This window comes from Biomphalaria glabrata, chromosome 10 (genome assembly GCF_947242115.1).
Source record: "Biomphalaria glabrata chromosome 10, xgBioGlab47.1, whole genome shotgun sequence".
Lineage (NCBI taxonomy): Eukaryota > Metazoa > Mollusca > Gastropoda > Planorbidae > Biomphalaria > Biomphalaria glabrata.
Window position 1 is genome coordinate 16,024,969 of NC_074720.1, and position 17,673 is coordinate 16,042,641.

The following is a 17,673-nucleotide window of genomic DNA, read 5'->3' on the forward strand; positions in this document are numbered from 1 at the left end:
ATTTGAAACGAAATTTCGTTTCATGATAAAGACAATGCTACTGCAGCAGTCTATGAAATAATGATAGATCTAGCTTTGAAGTTACAGATTCAATTATAAAGTGATCGCAATATTATAACTCTTGTGATCATGGAAACTACCTCCCTTGCACCGTCTTTGAAAAATATAGCTCCGCAACAGGAATATTTACTACAGGTGATACTTAACTTACTGATGATTATATAAATTATAATATATAAATTATATAATAATTAGATTTAATTAGATCTACTAGATCTAGATCTATAAAAATCTATATATATGTAGGGATGTGAAATATCTTTGAAAAAACAATTTTTCGTTAGTACATCATTAAAATACATTGAAAGAACTTTCCAATGGTGTATAAATTATGAATGTAGGTTAAACAGTTAGAAAGTTATGATTTTTTTTGTGGTGTTTTGACCTAACATTGCCATTGTGGTTGACATGGAACAATGAAGATGAGAGCGTCTAGCTCGCTCAGCCAGCGAGACTCTTTAAAATCTATTTAGACCTATACATAATCGCTATTTATAGATTCTATGTGTTTGTTGTTATTTTTAACTATGTCCATAAACCATAAGTAGATCTATATTTAGTCTCTATCTTACGCAGCTAATAGTTTTTAAAAATTATTTAATCTTTCTAGATCTAGAAATCTATTAGATTTATGCCTAGATTTAGATCTTTAATAGGAAAAAAAATAGTGTTTTTGCCGATATATCTAGATTCTAGCTCTATCATCTAGATAGAACTACCAAGTATCCTACCTACTTGAATCTCTTCTCTTTAGTATAATTGACTAGATCTAGATTTTTTCCACTTTTTTAAAGTAGTTTAAGATGTAGATCTAGAATTCTAGATTTAGAGATCTAATTAAGCCCTACTAAGTTTATAAGCTCCTATGAATTATATTTAGATATAAAATCTTAGATTTAATCTACATTTAGACTTAGACAAGATTCTAGATCTACACGTGTACATCGCAGTTACTAGATCTAGAAATGACTACTAGATTTAGAATAAATTAGATCTCATATTTTTTCAATGTTAAAATCTAGTTTTAAGCCTATGAATAATATTTAGACGTAGAGATATATTTAGAATTTAGACTTAGGCTAGGGTCTTGATCCAAGCGTGTGGCCCGTGTACATCGCTACTTGACTATCTACTTAAATCTACTATAAATGACTTGATTTAGATCTAAATCATCTAAGAATTTTTCCACGTTAAAATCTACTGATATAGACTCTAGTCCTAATTCTATAAGTTACTATGAATTATATTTAGACTAGACTACATCTAGATCTAGTCTGATCCACGCGTGTGTACATCGCTACTTGACTATCTACTAGAAATGACTAGATTTAGCTCTAAATCATCTCAGATTTCCTAAATCTATAAGTTATTATGAATTATATTTTATTATATTTAGACACAGATATATACAATTTTAGATCTACATTTAGTCTAGAGACTAGACTGGATCTAGATCTAGTCTGATCCACGCGTGTGTACATCGCTACTTCACTATCTACTACTTAGTCTTAGCTACGACTAGTACTACTACTAGAACTAGAAGTGACTATATTTAGATCTCTAGACCTTTTCACGTTAAGATGTAGATCTAAGTCTATAACAAATTACTATGAATTATATTTAAACAAAGATCCAGATCTAAAATCTTTATCCTAGTCTAGATCCGCGCATGTTTATTTCCATCGCACGCTGGCAGCGCAAAAAAAAAAAGGACGCATTTCCCGAGTCATGATGTTATTTGAAATGAGAACAAACGACACTCGTAGTGAAATGTAAAATATTTACCTAAGCAGTTGATATTATTGCTCTTGGCATTCGTAAATAGAACCTGGGCAGATGGCCTGGAAACGTGCCACCATTATTCCTATACCAAAAAAGGGAAAAGATGCTTCCACTGCTGAGGGCTACAGGCCCATCTCACTCACATCTTGTGTGGGAAAGATGGCTGAAAAAATGGTAAATGAGCGTCTGGTTTGGTACCTTGAGAGTGCCCGTCTTATAGCTCCAGAACAGGCTGGTTTCAGGGCTGGAATGTCCGCTATAGACCAAGTCAACATCTTTGTGCAGAGCGTAGCAGATGGATTCCAAAGGACCGAAAGCACATACGCAGTCTTCTTTGACTTAAAACAGGCATATGATAAAGTATGGCGGCCTGGTTTGCTTCATAAGATAAGAGCCGTGGGGGTGCGGGGACGGATATATTACTGGATTAGAGACTTCCTACAAGAGCGTACAATAAGAACAAGGATGTACGGAGAAGTCTCAGGGGAAATGACCCTCGAGCACGGCCTCCCCCAGGGCTCCGTCCTGTCATGCCCCCTTTTCACGGCCTTCATAAATGACCAGGGTTCGTACGCGGTCTGGAAAGTCTGGAAAAAGTCTGGAATTTTAAAAAATGAATTTCAGTCTGAAAAAAGTCTGGAAAATCAGTACTTTTCACTCCGACTGAACAAAAATGTCTGGAAAAAGTCTGGAATTAAAAAAAAAAAGAAAAAATATTTCTCGCAAAAAAAAAAAGTCTCGGTTTCGTTTTATAATGATAGCGGCTAGCCTAGAAATCCATATTTAAATGTAGTAATGCATCCGGCGGAAAGGCGCGTTCTGCGCATGACTAGATCTACTAAAACATCCGTTTATTTGAATCCGTATCATTGATGATTCCTGCATTGTCTTGTCAGTCTGGCGGTTGATAACATATATCGTGACTCTAGACACGGCCTATTTTGTTTTTTCTGTGACTTGTGTGAAAATGGGAAAATGTTATTTTTCGAATCAGTGGCTTGAAAAAATAGAATATAAACTATGGTTACAAAGTGATCCTAAAAATGTTTGCAATGCTGTATGCCGTATTTGTAAAACAACCTTTGATGTTTCTAATATGGGTGAACATGCTTTAAAAAGCCATGCAAAAGGTCTAAACCACAAACGAGAAGTTGATCGTATTCAGAAGGTTGAGGAAGGAAAGATACCTGTGATGGTTGACTATTTTACTACATTTAGGTGAGTATTTTTTATCAACTAGAGTTACTAGAGCTATATATAATATTAGATCTAGATCTATATATTTATTTACAATTGGATTAGACGATTAGAATCTATGTTAGTAGATGGTAGATCTATATCTAGATAGATTCTAGATCTATGTACTAATACTAATGTTACATATTGTAACATATAGATCTAGATTTAACCTAGTTTAAGTTGTGGATCTAGATCTATATTACTTATTAGACTTGGATTAATTAAAAGTCTAGGTCACGTCTAAATCTAACATTAAAATTTATTATAGATTTATTTTATTCTAGATCTAGACCTAGTCATTTCATCTAAGACATTCTAAGAACTCAAATAGATCTCTAGAAAAGCTATAGATCTATCCTAGATCTAGTAGATATATTAGATCTTCTGATCTAGAATGTAGTTTAGTAAACTTAAAAGAGTATTATTCTATGACTGTAGTCACATTGTGATTGTAGTGAGATTATGAAAAAAAAAAGGGTAATGATTCTTATTATTTATTCATCTAAATTTTGGAACTTGAATAGATCTGGTAGTTTCTAAATTCAATAATATAACCAAGATGTGTATAAATTTACTTTTTAAAAATTTAGCTTGTATTTACTTTTTTTTTTTTTTCCTCGTTTCAGAAAATCAACATCCTCGCATGCATCTACTGAACCATCTTCTTTAGCCAACTCACCTACAACTTCATCTTCTAAAAAAACACTCCTTGCTACTGGAGATAGTGTTTTGACTGCTGAAGTGCTTCACTGTTTGAACTTGGTGGAAAAGCACCATTCTTTTAACAGTAGCAACAGTAGTTCAGATCTGTACAAAAAAATGTTTCCTGACTCAGCTATTGCTTCTGGTTTTTCCTGCTCAGAAAGGAAGGCAGCATATATGTCAACGTTTGGCATATCCCCATACTTGGCTGAATTACAATGAAAGGCTGTCCTCTCTGAAAAAGATTATGTGCTTTTGTTTGATGAGACACTAAATGGCCCACTACAATCAAAGCATCTAGATGTTCATGTGCATTATTGGAATGGCAGTAGTATAACAACAAGATACCACATGTCATATTTTCTAGGCCATTCAAGGGCTGATGACCTCCTAGATAAATTAAGAGAATCTAGCAGATTCTTTAATAGAGGTGGACTGCTACAGCTTTCCATGGATGGTCCAAACGTCAACTGGAAAGTTTTTGACATCTTTCAGGCAGAGCTTATGCAAGAGTCTTCTGTAAAACTTTTGAATGTGGGATCTTGTGGACTCCACATTGTCCACAACTCATTTAAAGCAGGCCATTCTGCCACATCCTGGGATATTGGATCCTGGCTGTCAGCATTACACTGGTTGTTTAAAGACAGTCCAGCTAGACGGGAAGATTTTATTAATCTTACAGGGACAAGTACATTTGCTTTGAGATTTTGTGGACACAGATGGCTGGAAAATGTTCCTACTATTCAGAGAGCTCTACAAATATGGCCAGCAGTGAAAGTGTTCTTAAACAAAATAAAGGGTGATAAATCTAAAGAACCCACATGTAAGTCATACAAAAATCTTGTGGACTTTGCTGCTGATGCTCTGCTAGAAGCCAAGGCTCAAATTTTTTTGTCCATTGCACAAGAACTCCAGCCTTTTCTGACTAAATATCAGACGGATTCACCTATGATGCCATTCATTGCTGAAGATTTGTTCACCACAATTAAATCTTTGCTAAGAAGGATACTTCAGGCTGAAACACTGAGCAAATTAAAAAGTCCACGTGATCTTATTGCTCTTGATCTTAAAAGTAAGGACATCTTTTTGGCATATTCAAAAATTGAGATAGGAATTGCTTCGTCTAAGGTGTTGCAGAAGATTAAGGCAACAGATCTGCAAATAATGACTCTAAAAAATGAGTGCAGGCAATTTATTTCAAGTCTGGTGGCTAAATTACTAGACAAGTCACCAGTTATGATTCGTTTAGTACAGAAACTGTCCTGTCTGAATCCATCATTGATGGCATCATCTCCCCAACTAGCAGCTTCCCGATTTAGGGATTTGTTAATAATTCTGGGAGATTCAGGAAGGATTTCTTTAAATGAATGTGACCAGATTTACAACAAATTTGTCAAATGCCTGGAAGCTTTGGAAGAAAACAATGTGAAACCAAAGTTTGAATTGTTTCACCCAGCAACAGAGCGTTTGGATGATTTTTTATACAACAATTTTAAACCACTTGATACAGCTCTCTGGGATGTTTTGAGACCCTTACTTTTGTTATCTCATGGCCAGGCGACTGTTGAAAGAGGATTTTCTTATAACAAAGAAGTCATGATTGAAAATATGCATGAGGAAACTTTAATTGCACAGAGAAGAATATGTGACTTTTTAAAAGTAAATGGTGGTGTGTTAGATGTAGCCATTACCAAACCTTTACTGACAGCTGCTGCCTCTGGACGTCAGAACTATAATCAATATTTGGAAAAACAAAAGACTAAAAAAGCTGAGATGGCCAAAAGTTTGAAAAGAAAAAGACATGATGATGAGCTGTCAGACTTGAAAGCAAAACGGAAAAAGCTCATGGAAGAAGAAAAATTTTTAAGGTCATCGGCTGACAAATATGCAGATGAGGCAGAAGCTAAACAAAATTTTAAGCTTTTGTCGAAATCTAATGACATGCGCCACGAGGCTAAAGTCAAGTCAGCTGAACTGGTTGTTCTAGAAAGAACAATACAGTCAAAGCTCCAGGAGCTTTTAGACTGTTGAGTTTTTCATCATCTGTATATATGTATATATTAATCTCTTTATGTAAGTAAAGAAAATGTTTTTTATTTAATCATATATTATTTGTCTTTTTAAAAATTGGTACGATTTGATGAATTTTTTGAGTCTGGAAATTTTTTTTGAAAGTCTGGAAAAAGTCTGGAAAATGTCTGGAATTTAATTTTACTTAAGCTGTATGAACCATGAATGACCTACCGGCTCAGCTAAAATGCCAAAAGCTGCTATATGCTGATGATATTGTCCTTTGGAAATCCGGAAGGAGCGCATCCTCTATACAAAAAATGCTACAGGAGGACCTCCATACGCTCTGCTCATACACACAAAAATGGAGGCTAGAAATAAACACCTCCAAGACGGTCTATTCTCTGTTCACGCTCGGGACTGGCATTCTCGGGCAACCTTTCCAGCTCTCCCTCAATGGAGTGGCTCTCAGCATGGAAAAGCTACCCAAGTACCTTGGTGTAACTTTAGATTGCAAACTAAAAATGTGTGAGCACATCCAGGATGTTGTAAGAAAGGCCTCAGGGAAACTTTGCATTGTGCGGAAGCTGGCATCCACGAAGTGGGGAGCCCGAGCAGACATGCTCCGATCCCTGTATTTAGGAGCAGTCCGATCACAGAAAGACTACAGCCTACCTGTGCAAATTTATGGCTCTAGGACTGCTCTTGAACAACTTGATAAAATACAGTCCCAAGCACTAAGATTTGTCTGTGGAACCTTTAGGACAAGTCCAGTGAATGCGGCTGAAATAATGGCTAATATAGCTCCACTAACCCTTAGGAGGGAAAGGTCAGTACTGACCTGCTATGAGCGGTATAAAAGGCTGGATGAATACCTCCCAGCTAGAAAACTAGTGGATGGTTGGAGATGCAGAAGACGTATCCAGATGCAGTCTTTTATGCATCATGCCACTAGACTATCTGATGAAGCTGGCCTCTCCACCAACCGACAAAACATTCAACGCTTTCATCCCCTTCCCCCTTGGTGTCGCCCAACAACCCCAGACATACGCTTGAAATTAGTAGACCCCAATGCCACTCAGCAAAGCCGTTCATCTAACGACCTTCAAATCCTAGCTCTGGAGACCATTAATACCTTCAAGCCCAGTGCTATTTTTGCATACACTGATGGATCGGCATCAATAGATTCTGGAAGAGCAGGCTATGGAGCCTACATCGACTTTCTTGGCTCTCACACAGTCAAAATCTTTGGACCATGTGGTAGTGTTTGCAGTTTTGATGCGGAGACCATGGCAGTCTGTGAAGCCTTAAAAGTCATTGACTCTCAACTCGGCGAGGGAAATTTGAGGGCAACACAGATTGTTGTGGTCACTGACTCAAAATCTGTACTACATGCTTTGCAAAGCCCCGGACCATGGCCCCCAAATATCAACACTGTCATCATGGCTTCACATAACATCAAACAACGCTATGGCACCCCTGTAATAATGCAGTGGGTATCGAGTCACATAGGTGTGACTGGCAACACAATCGCAGACTCTTTGGCCCACCAGGGAGGGCAAATTCCACCCACTGATCAGGCTGTAAGCTTTCATCAAGCCCTGGCTATAATACAAAAAACAGAAATGGAAAAGTGGTTTGAGTGCTGGGACAAGTCCCAAAAAGCCCGTGGAGTCTGGGAGCGCATGAGGCGCCCTGACCGCACTTCCCCGTGGTGGAGGCTGTCCAGGCCTGAGCAAGCTATTATAGCACAGTGCAGGACAGGCCACTGTCCTGTTGGCTCATATTTCTCGCGGCTATGGCCAAATTTCGATTCACGGTGCCCTCGCTGCGGGGAAGAAGAGGAAACCGTGCCTCATATTCTGTTTGACTGCCCCAGACTTGCTGATCTCCGTCTCGACAGGTCTGGGAAACCCAAAATTCTCGACCTGTATGGCGACATTCATGCACTACGCAAGACAGCAGGGTTTCTGTCCAGGGCTTTTGCAAGAGAGGATTTGAGCCTCTCAAGGTCTCACTCTAATGGAGTTTGATGATGATGATGATATTATTTCAAAAAATGGTCTGTTATAGTTTCAGTCTATGAAAAGGCTTAATAGATGTTGTCGGTTCCACTTATTCCGCGAGAATGAATAAAAAATTAAGCACGATGAAAAAAATTGATGAGGTCAAACTGTCCCGACACACTTCCGATGGGCTTTAAAAAAAACATGGTTTTTTAAAAAACTTTATTTTTTTTATACACCAAAAAAATAAAAAATAAAACACTATGATTGCTGAAATAAAAATAAACGTGTTTTGAAATTAAAATTGGTACCATTTAAATGATATTTTTATAAAATTGTATGCATAGTTTCACGACCGCACAAATTATGAAATGGCATCGAGGCTATTTTTTTTTATTTTTAAGATAAACTAACAACTTAATTTCTTTTCTTTTTTCTCTATCATTTAGAACAATCATTTCTAAACAGTAAGCATGCATTATTTCATAGTAATGATATAGGTTTATATGTTTCTTACCTTTTCAAAGGGGAGCACATAAATCCAAAAGTAAATCCTGTGTGTCTTTTTTTGCATACTTCATGTCATTCACAAATGCACAAATTTCTTATAAAAACGAATTTCAAAAAAATATTGCTAATGAAGCTTCCACCAACATAGGTCTACCCATCAGTAAAAGGAAATATACCACAGATGTTGTATATATGGAGAAAATGAATAATGAACTTCAAAAATGCATTTTCAATAGAAAATCTGTTTTCCGCCATATGTACTATCCTATGCATGATTTTATTCTTAAAATAGTTTAGTTTTCAAAAAAAAATTAAAATTAAAAATCCCATAGGGAGCAGTGCAAATTTATGCATCAACATTATAATCAATAACAATTAAAGTGGACAATGTATCGTGATAAAACTGATTAATGGCCAGATATATATTCTATTAGCACAAAAAAAATCAAGTTCTAAAACGTAACCTGAAATGAGTATCAGTAAAAATAAAATCAAGTTTTTATTTTAAAGTCCACATGAAAAAAATGTTCCTCAATATAAAATGTATCCATATTCACCCATTTTAGCCACGGTTTCAATGGATTTAAAATCATAATTGATTTCTATCAAGGGCCTATGAACAGAAAGTAAGAAAAATGGAACTCAAAATTTGACGCCATTTTTTTACTTCCGGTCTTACGGATTTTCACATATCTACTAGATCTTCATCTTGAGTTTGAGTTAAGTGATTTTGATAATAAATAATCACAATCACAGATCATGAGATGATACAGATGAGATAATCATAATTTATAATGATGATAATCAGCTAGCTAGATCTAGAAAATTCTAGATCTATATATTAGTAGATTCTTATATAAAGCACAGCTCATCGAATTCTCCTTCAAGAAATGCGTCCCTTTTTTTGTTTATAATTAATTTGTTTTTATGTTTGGAGCTAAAAACGAAGCTTTGGGACAGCGCATGTCCAATTTTAGATAAGTTCCAATATTTTTGTTCCAATTTTCCAAAGCAGAGGGCAGTTTTTTAGATTCTCTGTAACCATGTATGTAAAGCTATTGTTTTAACCTCCCCCGGCAATTCATACCCTTATAAGGGATGAGGGCTATATTATGAGCCTGTTTGATCGTAGGCTGGTGGATATATCAAAATAAGCTTCCAAACATCTTTAGAAAGACATTCCAATCACATTTATACTGTTAGCTGTTAAATAAAATAAAAAAAAGGAGGTGTTTCAACGAATAATAATGAATTTAACACATTCTCCTGTAGAAAACAAGGCAAAATCGTAATAAGAAATATTATTGGGATTAATAAATCTATGAATTTTTCAATGAATAAACATGACCTAGATCGAGATATCTAGAATATATAATATATGAATGAAAGAAAAAGTGCGGGCTGCTAATTTGAAGCCAGAGACCATGCCCACTGCAGGTGATCACGCCAGGTGAGCTGGCGGTGAGGAGAGATATACACTAAGCGTGTAGTGTGACAACCTATTAAACAGGCATGGAGGGAAGGGGAGAGAATCATGAAATGAATTATAAACATCTATGGGAGGGAGGGGATGTTAAGGTGTAGCAAAATGAACATCCAAATTATGAAAAGAAGAAGAGGGTCCTTGGATGGGAATTAAAAGAAAGAGTGAGAGAGAGAATACATGTAGCCAGTTGAAAATATCATGTTTATTAAATTATAATAATTTATTTATAGATCTATAATTTATATATTATTTCTCTCTGTTTCTACACATAGATTATATAGGTAGGCATATATAAATAAATAAACTAAAAACGATATATATATATATATATATACTAGACATATGTTACCCGCGACCCGCGGGTCTTTATTTGCGCATTACTTTCGATATAGTCACTGAGAGTGTTTTGTAAACAATTAAACGAAATAATAATGTAATAAGTAAAGCGAATGTGTCAATGTAAAAATAGTGTGAATGGAGCTATCAAATCAAAATAGCTAATAGGCTTAAATCCATTTTTTTTTTTCAAATTAAAACATTTGCTTGTAGGCCTACATATATTTGATTAAAATTTGAGATGAATAGACTAAATTTTGTATGTTCATGTGTATAAAGTATAAAGTAGATCTTAAGGTAGACATAGATCTAAATCTACATTAATCTAGAGTTAAAAATTGGCTTTTATAGAGTTCATTCTGTGCTGCGCATTCGTGAACTTTTTTTCATGAATGAATATAGGCCTATCTCAACTCGGCTACGCAACTTTAGCGAACAGCGAACGAATGTATTAAAAATGCTTTAGAAAAATAAATTTGAATGTTAAATTGATTAAAATATCAAATGAATGGACAATAATTAGTATGTTTATGTGTTAAAGCATAAAACTATCTTTGCGAAAAGAAGTTTTATCATCTTAGAGTTCAATAAGAGTTTTAGACCTAGGCGTAGGAATAGACTCAGTAGAGAGATGTGTTAATTTGTAACCATTTGGTAATGTCTAATGAAAGAATGTTCGCTAGGAAATCTGTAGTCACAGATATCAGGAACTAATTTATGTAAAAAATGCTTTTGAATAATCTAGTGGATTGGATTTAGATGTATGTTAAACGTAGCTAATGATCCTTTCACGTTATTTCTCTTTCGCTACGAAAATAAAATTAGTTTTGCGAAAATGGGTTTACCCGAAGCCGATACATTCTTATCTATTAAAAACGAAAAGAGCAATAGCTTTGTTCAATGAATGGGATTATAAAGTGAACAATTAAACGAAATAATTTTTAGTACGCGATTCATAAATGAATATAGATCTAGGCCTATCTCAACTCGGCTTCGCATCTTTCGTAAACGAATATAGCTTTAGAAAACCAAATTTGAATGTTTATTTGATCAAAATATGAAATGAATGGACTTTAATTAATATGTTTTTGTGTTAAAGTATAAAACTATCTGTGCGAAGAGAAGTTTTATCATCTTAGAGTTGAATTAAAGTTTTAGATCTAGGGATGGGATTATAAAGTAAACAATTAAACGAATTAATATTTAGTATGCGATTCATTACGGTATTGTCTAATGAAAGAATGTTCGTCAGGAAATCTGTAGTCACAGATATAAGGAACTAATTTATGTAAAAAATGCTTTTGAAACACAAAATTTAAGGTTAATTTTATTATATAATGAAATCAATGGATCTTCTTTTGTATTTTCATGTGAGAGAGAGAGAGAGGGGGGGGGCCAGGCAGGCAGGGGCAGGCAATATACTATAAATACATAATGCAGAAGTGAATCTACTTCTTTTAATACAATCTAAATAATTTTTAATTAATACAGATATAATTTATTAGCAATAACATAGTGGTGTTTACTGTGCGCTACAGGAGAAAGCACAAAAACTGCATTTAGTATAGGAGCATGAAGTGACCTACTTTATTTTAAAATAAAATCTTGACTATGAGTGGTAATTCAAAGAAACACAGCTATTTTTATAGTCCTTTAGTTGCAGAATAAGATTCCTATTTTATTTTGTTCAACTCTGCTGGATAGATTCATTTTTCTCTTCTTTCTTCCAACTCTGTAGGCTAGTATTCTTGATGCCAACAGAGATGTTTTGCTGCACCGGTTAAGGGGACTTTGTGACAATGCTGAAAGTAACTTTGAAACTTTTGCTGATTATGAAGCAGTTTATGTGTTAAGTAAGTGTTTCACTTTGAAGTTTGTAGGACTAGTCAAGAAAGGTAGAACTCTTATAAATGGTTTGTAGTTTATGTACATTCTCCATGGCCATTTCTTTCTCCAATGTTTATTTGTAACCATGAGCATAGAGACAGTACAGTTTATTAAATGAAGATTAGAACTAGGACATAGCAATCAATCAATAACTTTAATTGAAAACAATGAATGATACTAAAAAGGACAGCTGTTTCTACAGTAAATGAATGTTTTTGTTGAAAGAGCTAAGTACTGCATTGACTGATATACAATTGAAATTCAAAACCTGCAAACCCTGGATGGTTTAGGAAGTGGGAATTTTCAATTCTTTTAAATAGAACATCTTGATGAGTTGAAAAAATTAATTTAATTAACCTGTGTTTATTTTTTGTGCATTTGAATTTTCACACTGGTAAACAAAAATTAAAAGTTAGTTTTGTCCTTACTGTACAATCTCTTAGCTTATTGTGGCTATTTGTTTGTTTGCTGCTTTTTTTATTTCTTTGGTTTTCTAGAAAGTTCTGCTGTCCAACAGAGTCAGGCTGTATCATTTCGTGTCAGACATGCACTTGATGACCCAGAAGCTCCTGAGTATGTTTATTTATAGATGTTTTTTTCTTCTCAGTTTTCAAAGGATCTATGAACATTTTACCCTTAGTTTTATAGTTGACATGAATGGCTTAAATTCTAAGTTTTAGAAAGTGCATGAATTGTTTCCTCTAAATTAGATTATAATTCCCATTTAAAAAAAATTCCTAATATTAACTCATCATAATAAAAAATTTAACATTAATTTTGATTAGTTTTAATTATCCTGTTAAGTTGAAATGTCTCACATAAACTCTCATGCTGCCATGGAACACATTTCATTTCAGAGAGATCACTTCATTAAGTATGGAATTAATTTTAATTCAACATTTTTTATTTTTTTTAGTGTTAAAGCCTAATATGCCTTTTGCATATGACCCCCCCCCCCTCCAATGGAAAGATACATTCTTTCTTTTATTTATCTCTCCAAAGTATGCATGACACCTTCATTGACCATAAGCCACAGAAACAGATTACATCATTTGCCCTATAGACCACAAGGTCTGAAAGGGGAACATGTTGTATAGTATTTTGTATGAATTGGTTTCCTGTTAAGTGAGAATAGTTATAATACATAGAGACACCTTATGAAAAGGAAAATTGAAAATGCAGGAAAAGAATCCCTTTCTATTTAGCCACTGGTGTTGTATCATTTATCTCTAGAAATTAGAATTTGTTATGAAATTGTGAAAACCAAAATATTAATATTTAGTAAACTAATGTATTTGAACAAGTAGGAATTATTTTCTTTTTATTGTCATTATATTTACTTATGTTTTAAAATCATATCTTTTGGTCACTTTTTAAAAGTTTGGTAATAAATGTTTCTTTGGTATCCCCCAGTCATATTCGTTACATAGGTCAGGCTGAACTTGGTGATAGAGCCAGACCAACATTAGTAAGAGCATGTCTTGATGTGGCCTGTTCCAGTAATGTTAGAGAGTTCTTGCAAGAAATGGGCTTCAAGTGAGTTTTTATTATCATTATTATTATTACCATTTTGCCAGACTATAGATTTATGTGACATTTACTGATTGAATTACATTTTTAAAAATCTCTTTTTATTATTATTTTGTCGTGCTAATTGGAATTTATTTTTAAAAAATTTGATTAGAACGGATTTTAAAGTTTTTAAAAATTGTTTCCTATTGTTAGTGTCAACATTTTCTTTTAATGGAAGAAGAAAATAATTGATAACTTTGATCACTAATGTTCGAACTTAAAAATATTTAAGGGCTTAAAATGAATGATCAGATTTTGACAGGCTTGTTCAGGTTTTAATCACTGTATTAAAGTAAATGTTTTTGTTACTTTTTCTTTTAGATTGGATTACGACTGTGTTATGAAAGGCTACTTTTTTCATAAAGGTCGAATGAAGGTTACTGTTTATAAAATATTCAGGGTAAGTTGAAGCATTCTTGTTTTTTTTTAAACATCAGCAGAGCTGTTTTTTTAAGACTTTGATAAGACTTATGTGTTGTTTTTTTTTAATCATCTTTGCTGCCCAATCATGTGTAAAGTGCCACTTTTAAAATGTGTCTGTCTTTTTTAGAATTGAATTACTCAAGAGATGTTTGAGTGTTTTGTTTAGGGCGGGATTAGAAGGCTAAACACAGTACAAAAACTACAAGTGAAAGACTAAGTTTGTGGCTGTCAACAATTGAAAAATCTTTAATGTAGAATAAAAGGAAAGTTTCTGTCACTAATAGATGGTACCTAAAAGTCATTATACCAACTGATTAAAATAATTCATAGATAAAGAAAACCCACTATCAGTGACGTCAATAAATGTCACATTCAAATCACATAACACATAGCACAAATCCAGATTTTTTTTTTGTTATAATAGAGTATGGAGAACAAACTCTTGTTACAAGCCTTGTTTGGTAATAGTAGGGCTAAATTTAGATTCTCACTCTGCTTCAGATATTGAAAGGTTGACCATGGTTTTTATCCTTTTTTTCACCTTTAACATAATTAAAACTTTTTTTTTTACCAAAAATCTAACTTAAAAAAATCACTTGGTTAAATATATCCCCTCATAATAAATGTTTTCCACATATAGATAATTAATTTTTTAAATATTACTTTTTATGAAATATATTATTTTTGTACCATTGCATCTACTGGGCAGCTCTTCTTTCAAACTAACTAGGATGTTGTTCTAGATCTAGTGTCAATCATTGTAGACTAAACTGCTGGTTGAAAATAATATAATTTTTAAAGTTTGTGGGTCTGGGGGAGAACTAGGGAGGTGAGGGGGGCTGCTGTAGAAGGTAAAGAATTAAAGACATGGATGTTAATGCTGTTGTTGTTTTGTTTTTTTTACTGAGCTTATATCAACTCCATCAGTCTGTCTGGTCAAAATCTTGTACATGTTATTTCTCCTTCTTCCCATTCTCGGATCAAGTTGAAACTCTGCACAATTAGTCATTGTCACACATGAATCAATAAAAAAAATCAAGCAATTAGTTAACCAATTAATCATAGTTAATTAATTTAGTTTTATATTGACTAATGTACAGAATTAGGTCTTTTGCTAAAAATGTAAAACTAATAACAGACTAATAAAACCTTCTATTTTTATTAGTGCTTGAATAGCATAGATATAGTGGAAAAACATGTCAGCCTTCCTTCATGGATGCTCGAGCTAGAATTCAGACTCGAGCAATTTTTTTTTTTATTGCTTTTGAAAAGTCAGCACAGAAACCTTCTCCCGGAAACCCCCCCCCCCCCTCCCAATACCCTTACTGGTCCACAAAAGTGACTGGAACATAGAGCACTGAGCATGCTATAAATTTGTGCTAAACCCAGATATAAAATGCACTATATACCAAGTTATATATTGCAGCTTTGTATTTAATGATCTAATATAAAATTTAATAGGAGAATTTCCTGTACTTTAATTAAGTGTCAGATAATAAAAAAAAAAGGGGTTGTTTCGCTACACATGGATTCTTGAAATCACTGTAAGCTTAGGCTATGGACTCCTTTAGTCGTGAAGCCACTATGGATCATCTCATGGAAATGAGATGAATGCCTGGGGATTTTTCATCAGGGTTGACTTCAGAAGCATATCCCATGTTTGGCTATAGCATAGGCAGCAGAGGTTTGATAAAAGGTGCAATATTAATTCAGTGACTTGACTTTGGACTTGGCTGAACTAATGTACACACATTGTATTCTCAGCTTCTTCAGCCTGGTAAAACTGATAGCAGCAACTGGGAACCACTCAGCATGTCTCACCTTGTTGAACTGAGTGTTGTGGCTCCTTTGGGACAGGAACAGATTGGAGAAGATATGAAAAATTTTGCTGAGCAGCTGAAACCGTATCTTTTTTTTTTGAAATATAGTTGTATATGTTATCGTACCTAAAAGATTTCAAAATTGATGATGAATCTGTAACACATTAAGCTCTTCTTATCTGACTTAACAGGCTGATGGATGCAACTGAGACTTTTGTTTTCTGCCTTTTCCCTTTCTTTTGTTTGTCAGATGTTCCTTCAGAAATGTAAATTATTACATCCTGGCTCAAACCTCTTGCAAGTCCTATCTCAAACCTCTTGCAAGTCCTAGCTCAAACCTCTTGCAAGTCCTAGCTCAAACCTCTTGCAAGTCCTAGCTCAAATCTCTTGCAAGATGGGTGTGAATGGCGGGGTTTGAACCTAGCACTAATGTGGCTGGCATGTTATTGTGTATTTATATAGGATTAATGTGTTATTTATATTTAGCAATTAAACATTTTTCTTGACTATGAGATGACCATTACAAAAATAGTTTTATAAAGTTTTAGTCATCACAATGGTATAATTAATATTATTTAGTATTCTTGGAGAAACTTATGAAGGCAAATGCAAGCTTACATTTTTATTTCATTAATGCACCTGAAACAACAACCTAACCCTTTAGCCAAACTTTCTTATTAACTATAAAATATGAGAATTTTCCATTCCTCCCAATGAGAGTCACATTTTCTAAATTAAATTCAGAGTTATCAAAAGTTAATGAAATGTTGGTAATTATCATTTGAGTACATTTTTCTGTTGCCTAGTTCAATTATTCAGTTGCTCACAGTAGTTTGGTAAGATTTTTAGAAACATTTTAACATTTGAACTTTATTATTCTTTAACTTACTGCAGTCTTGTTGTGCTTGAAAAGTTTGACCACCGGAGACTTCACAACTGACCTGCAAACTTTGATATACATTATTTTATCATAAATCACTGTAAAAATTCATTTTTTGTACATATGTCATGTGTAATGATCTTTTTCTGGTTAATAAATGTTTGCAATATTTAATCTGTTCAGACTGTTGTATTTAAATCTAATGAAAATATTTGAAAAGTTTAACTCTTACACCAACACTGTTCCTGGAATACTGAGTTGAAAAAGTAATTAAAAAAATTTTTCATTTGATGGGGACGAAATCCAGAAACTGATAGTTATTACTCTGTTAATATATTTCAATAATTCAACCCAATCTCATCAAACATATTAGTTTAAAGATGATTGAATTGATTCAAATAAACAAACATTTAAGTAACCTTATTACATCAACATTGTTGTTCTTAGACATTCACAAAGATCCTATTGCACTACATTAAAATGAGTTGGTTTAGTAAGAACTCTTGATGAATGCAGTAAGCTTTGTTTTATAAATAATTTAGATAGTTCTTTCTATGTCTGTGCAAAATGACTATGGTCTCTTCTCAGCTTAAATACTAATGAGTATGGGCCTTTTTGGCTACCATATTGGTTGCAGTTAAACAGGCTCTTGAGCAGAAAGTTGGTTTGTCCTCAGGTTTATTTGGTAAAATGTTTTCTCCTTGCCATTTTTCAATTTGCTTCACAACTGGCATTGAGATCTGGGTAACCCCCAACTCTGTGAATTGCTGTTTACATCCACTATAGCTTGAAATTCTTCATTAATGATAATTTGTATTTGATGAAGGTCAAGTTCTTTGTCCAGTGGGCAGTAGCAGTTCAAGATATTTAGATTTCCTTTCGGTAGAATGAGCTTTTGTGCCCATTATTTCTGATTCTACTGAGCTGGGCAACAAGTTACATCTTCAAGGGTTGGAATGT

General features: G+C 34.0%; 1 protein-coding gene across 2 annotated transcripts; it reads left to right on the plus strand.

The window, feature by feature from the left end:
* The first annotated feature begins 6 nt into the window (after positions 1–6).
* On the plus strand, positions 7–16,887 carry LOC106067913 (mediator of RNA polymerase II transcription subunit 18-like). 2 transcript variants are annotated; one of them, XM_056045163.1, is made up of 7 exons: positions 7–195; positions 11,870–11,984; positions 12,507–12,591; positions 13,432–13,554; positions 13,912–13,990; positions 15,778–15,917; positions 16,728–16,887. In XM_056045163.1, exons 1-7 carry the CDS (start codon positions 130–132, stop codon positions 16,771–16,773), a joined length of 654 nt encoding a protein of 217 aa, XP_055901138.1. In that variant the 5' UTR covers positions 7–129; the 3' UTR covers positions 16,774–16,887. The 2 variants fall into 2 exon arrangements, with proteins under 2 accessions (XP_055901138.1, XP_055901139.1); XM_056045164.1 differs by having other exon boundaries at positions 12,516–12,591.
* The last annotated feature ends 786 nt before the right edge of the window (positions 16,888–17,673 follow it).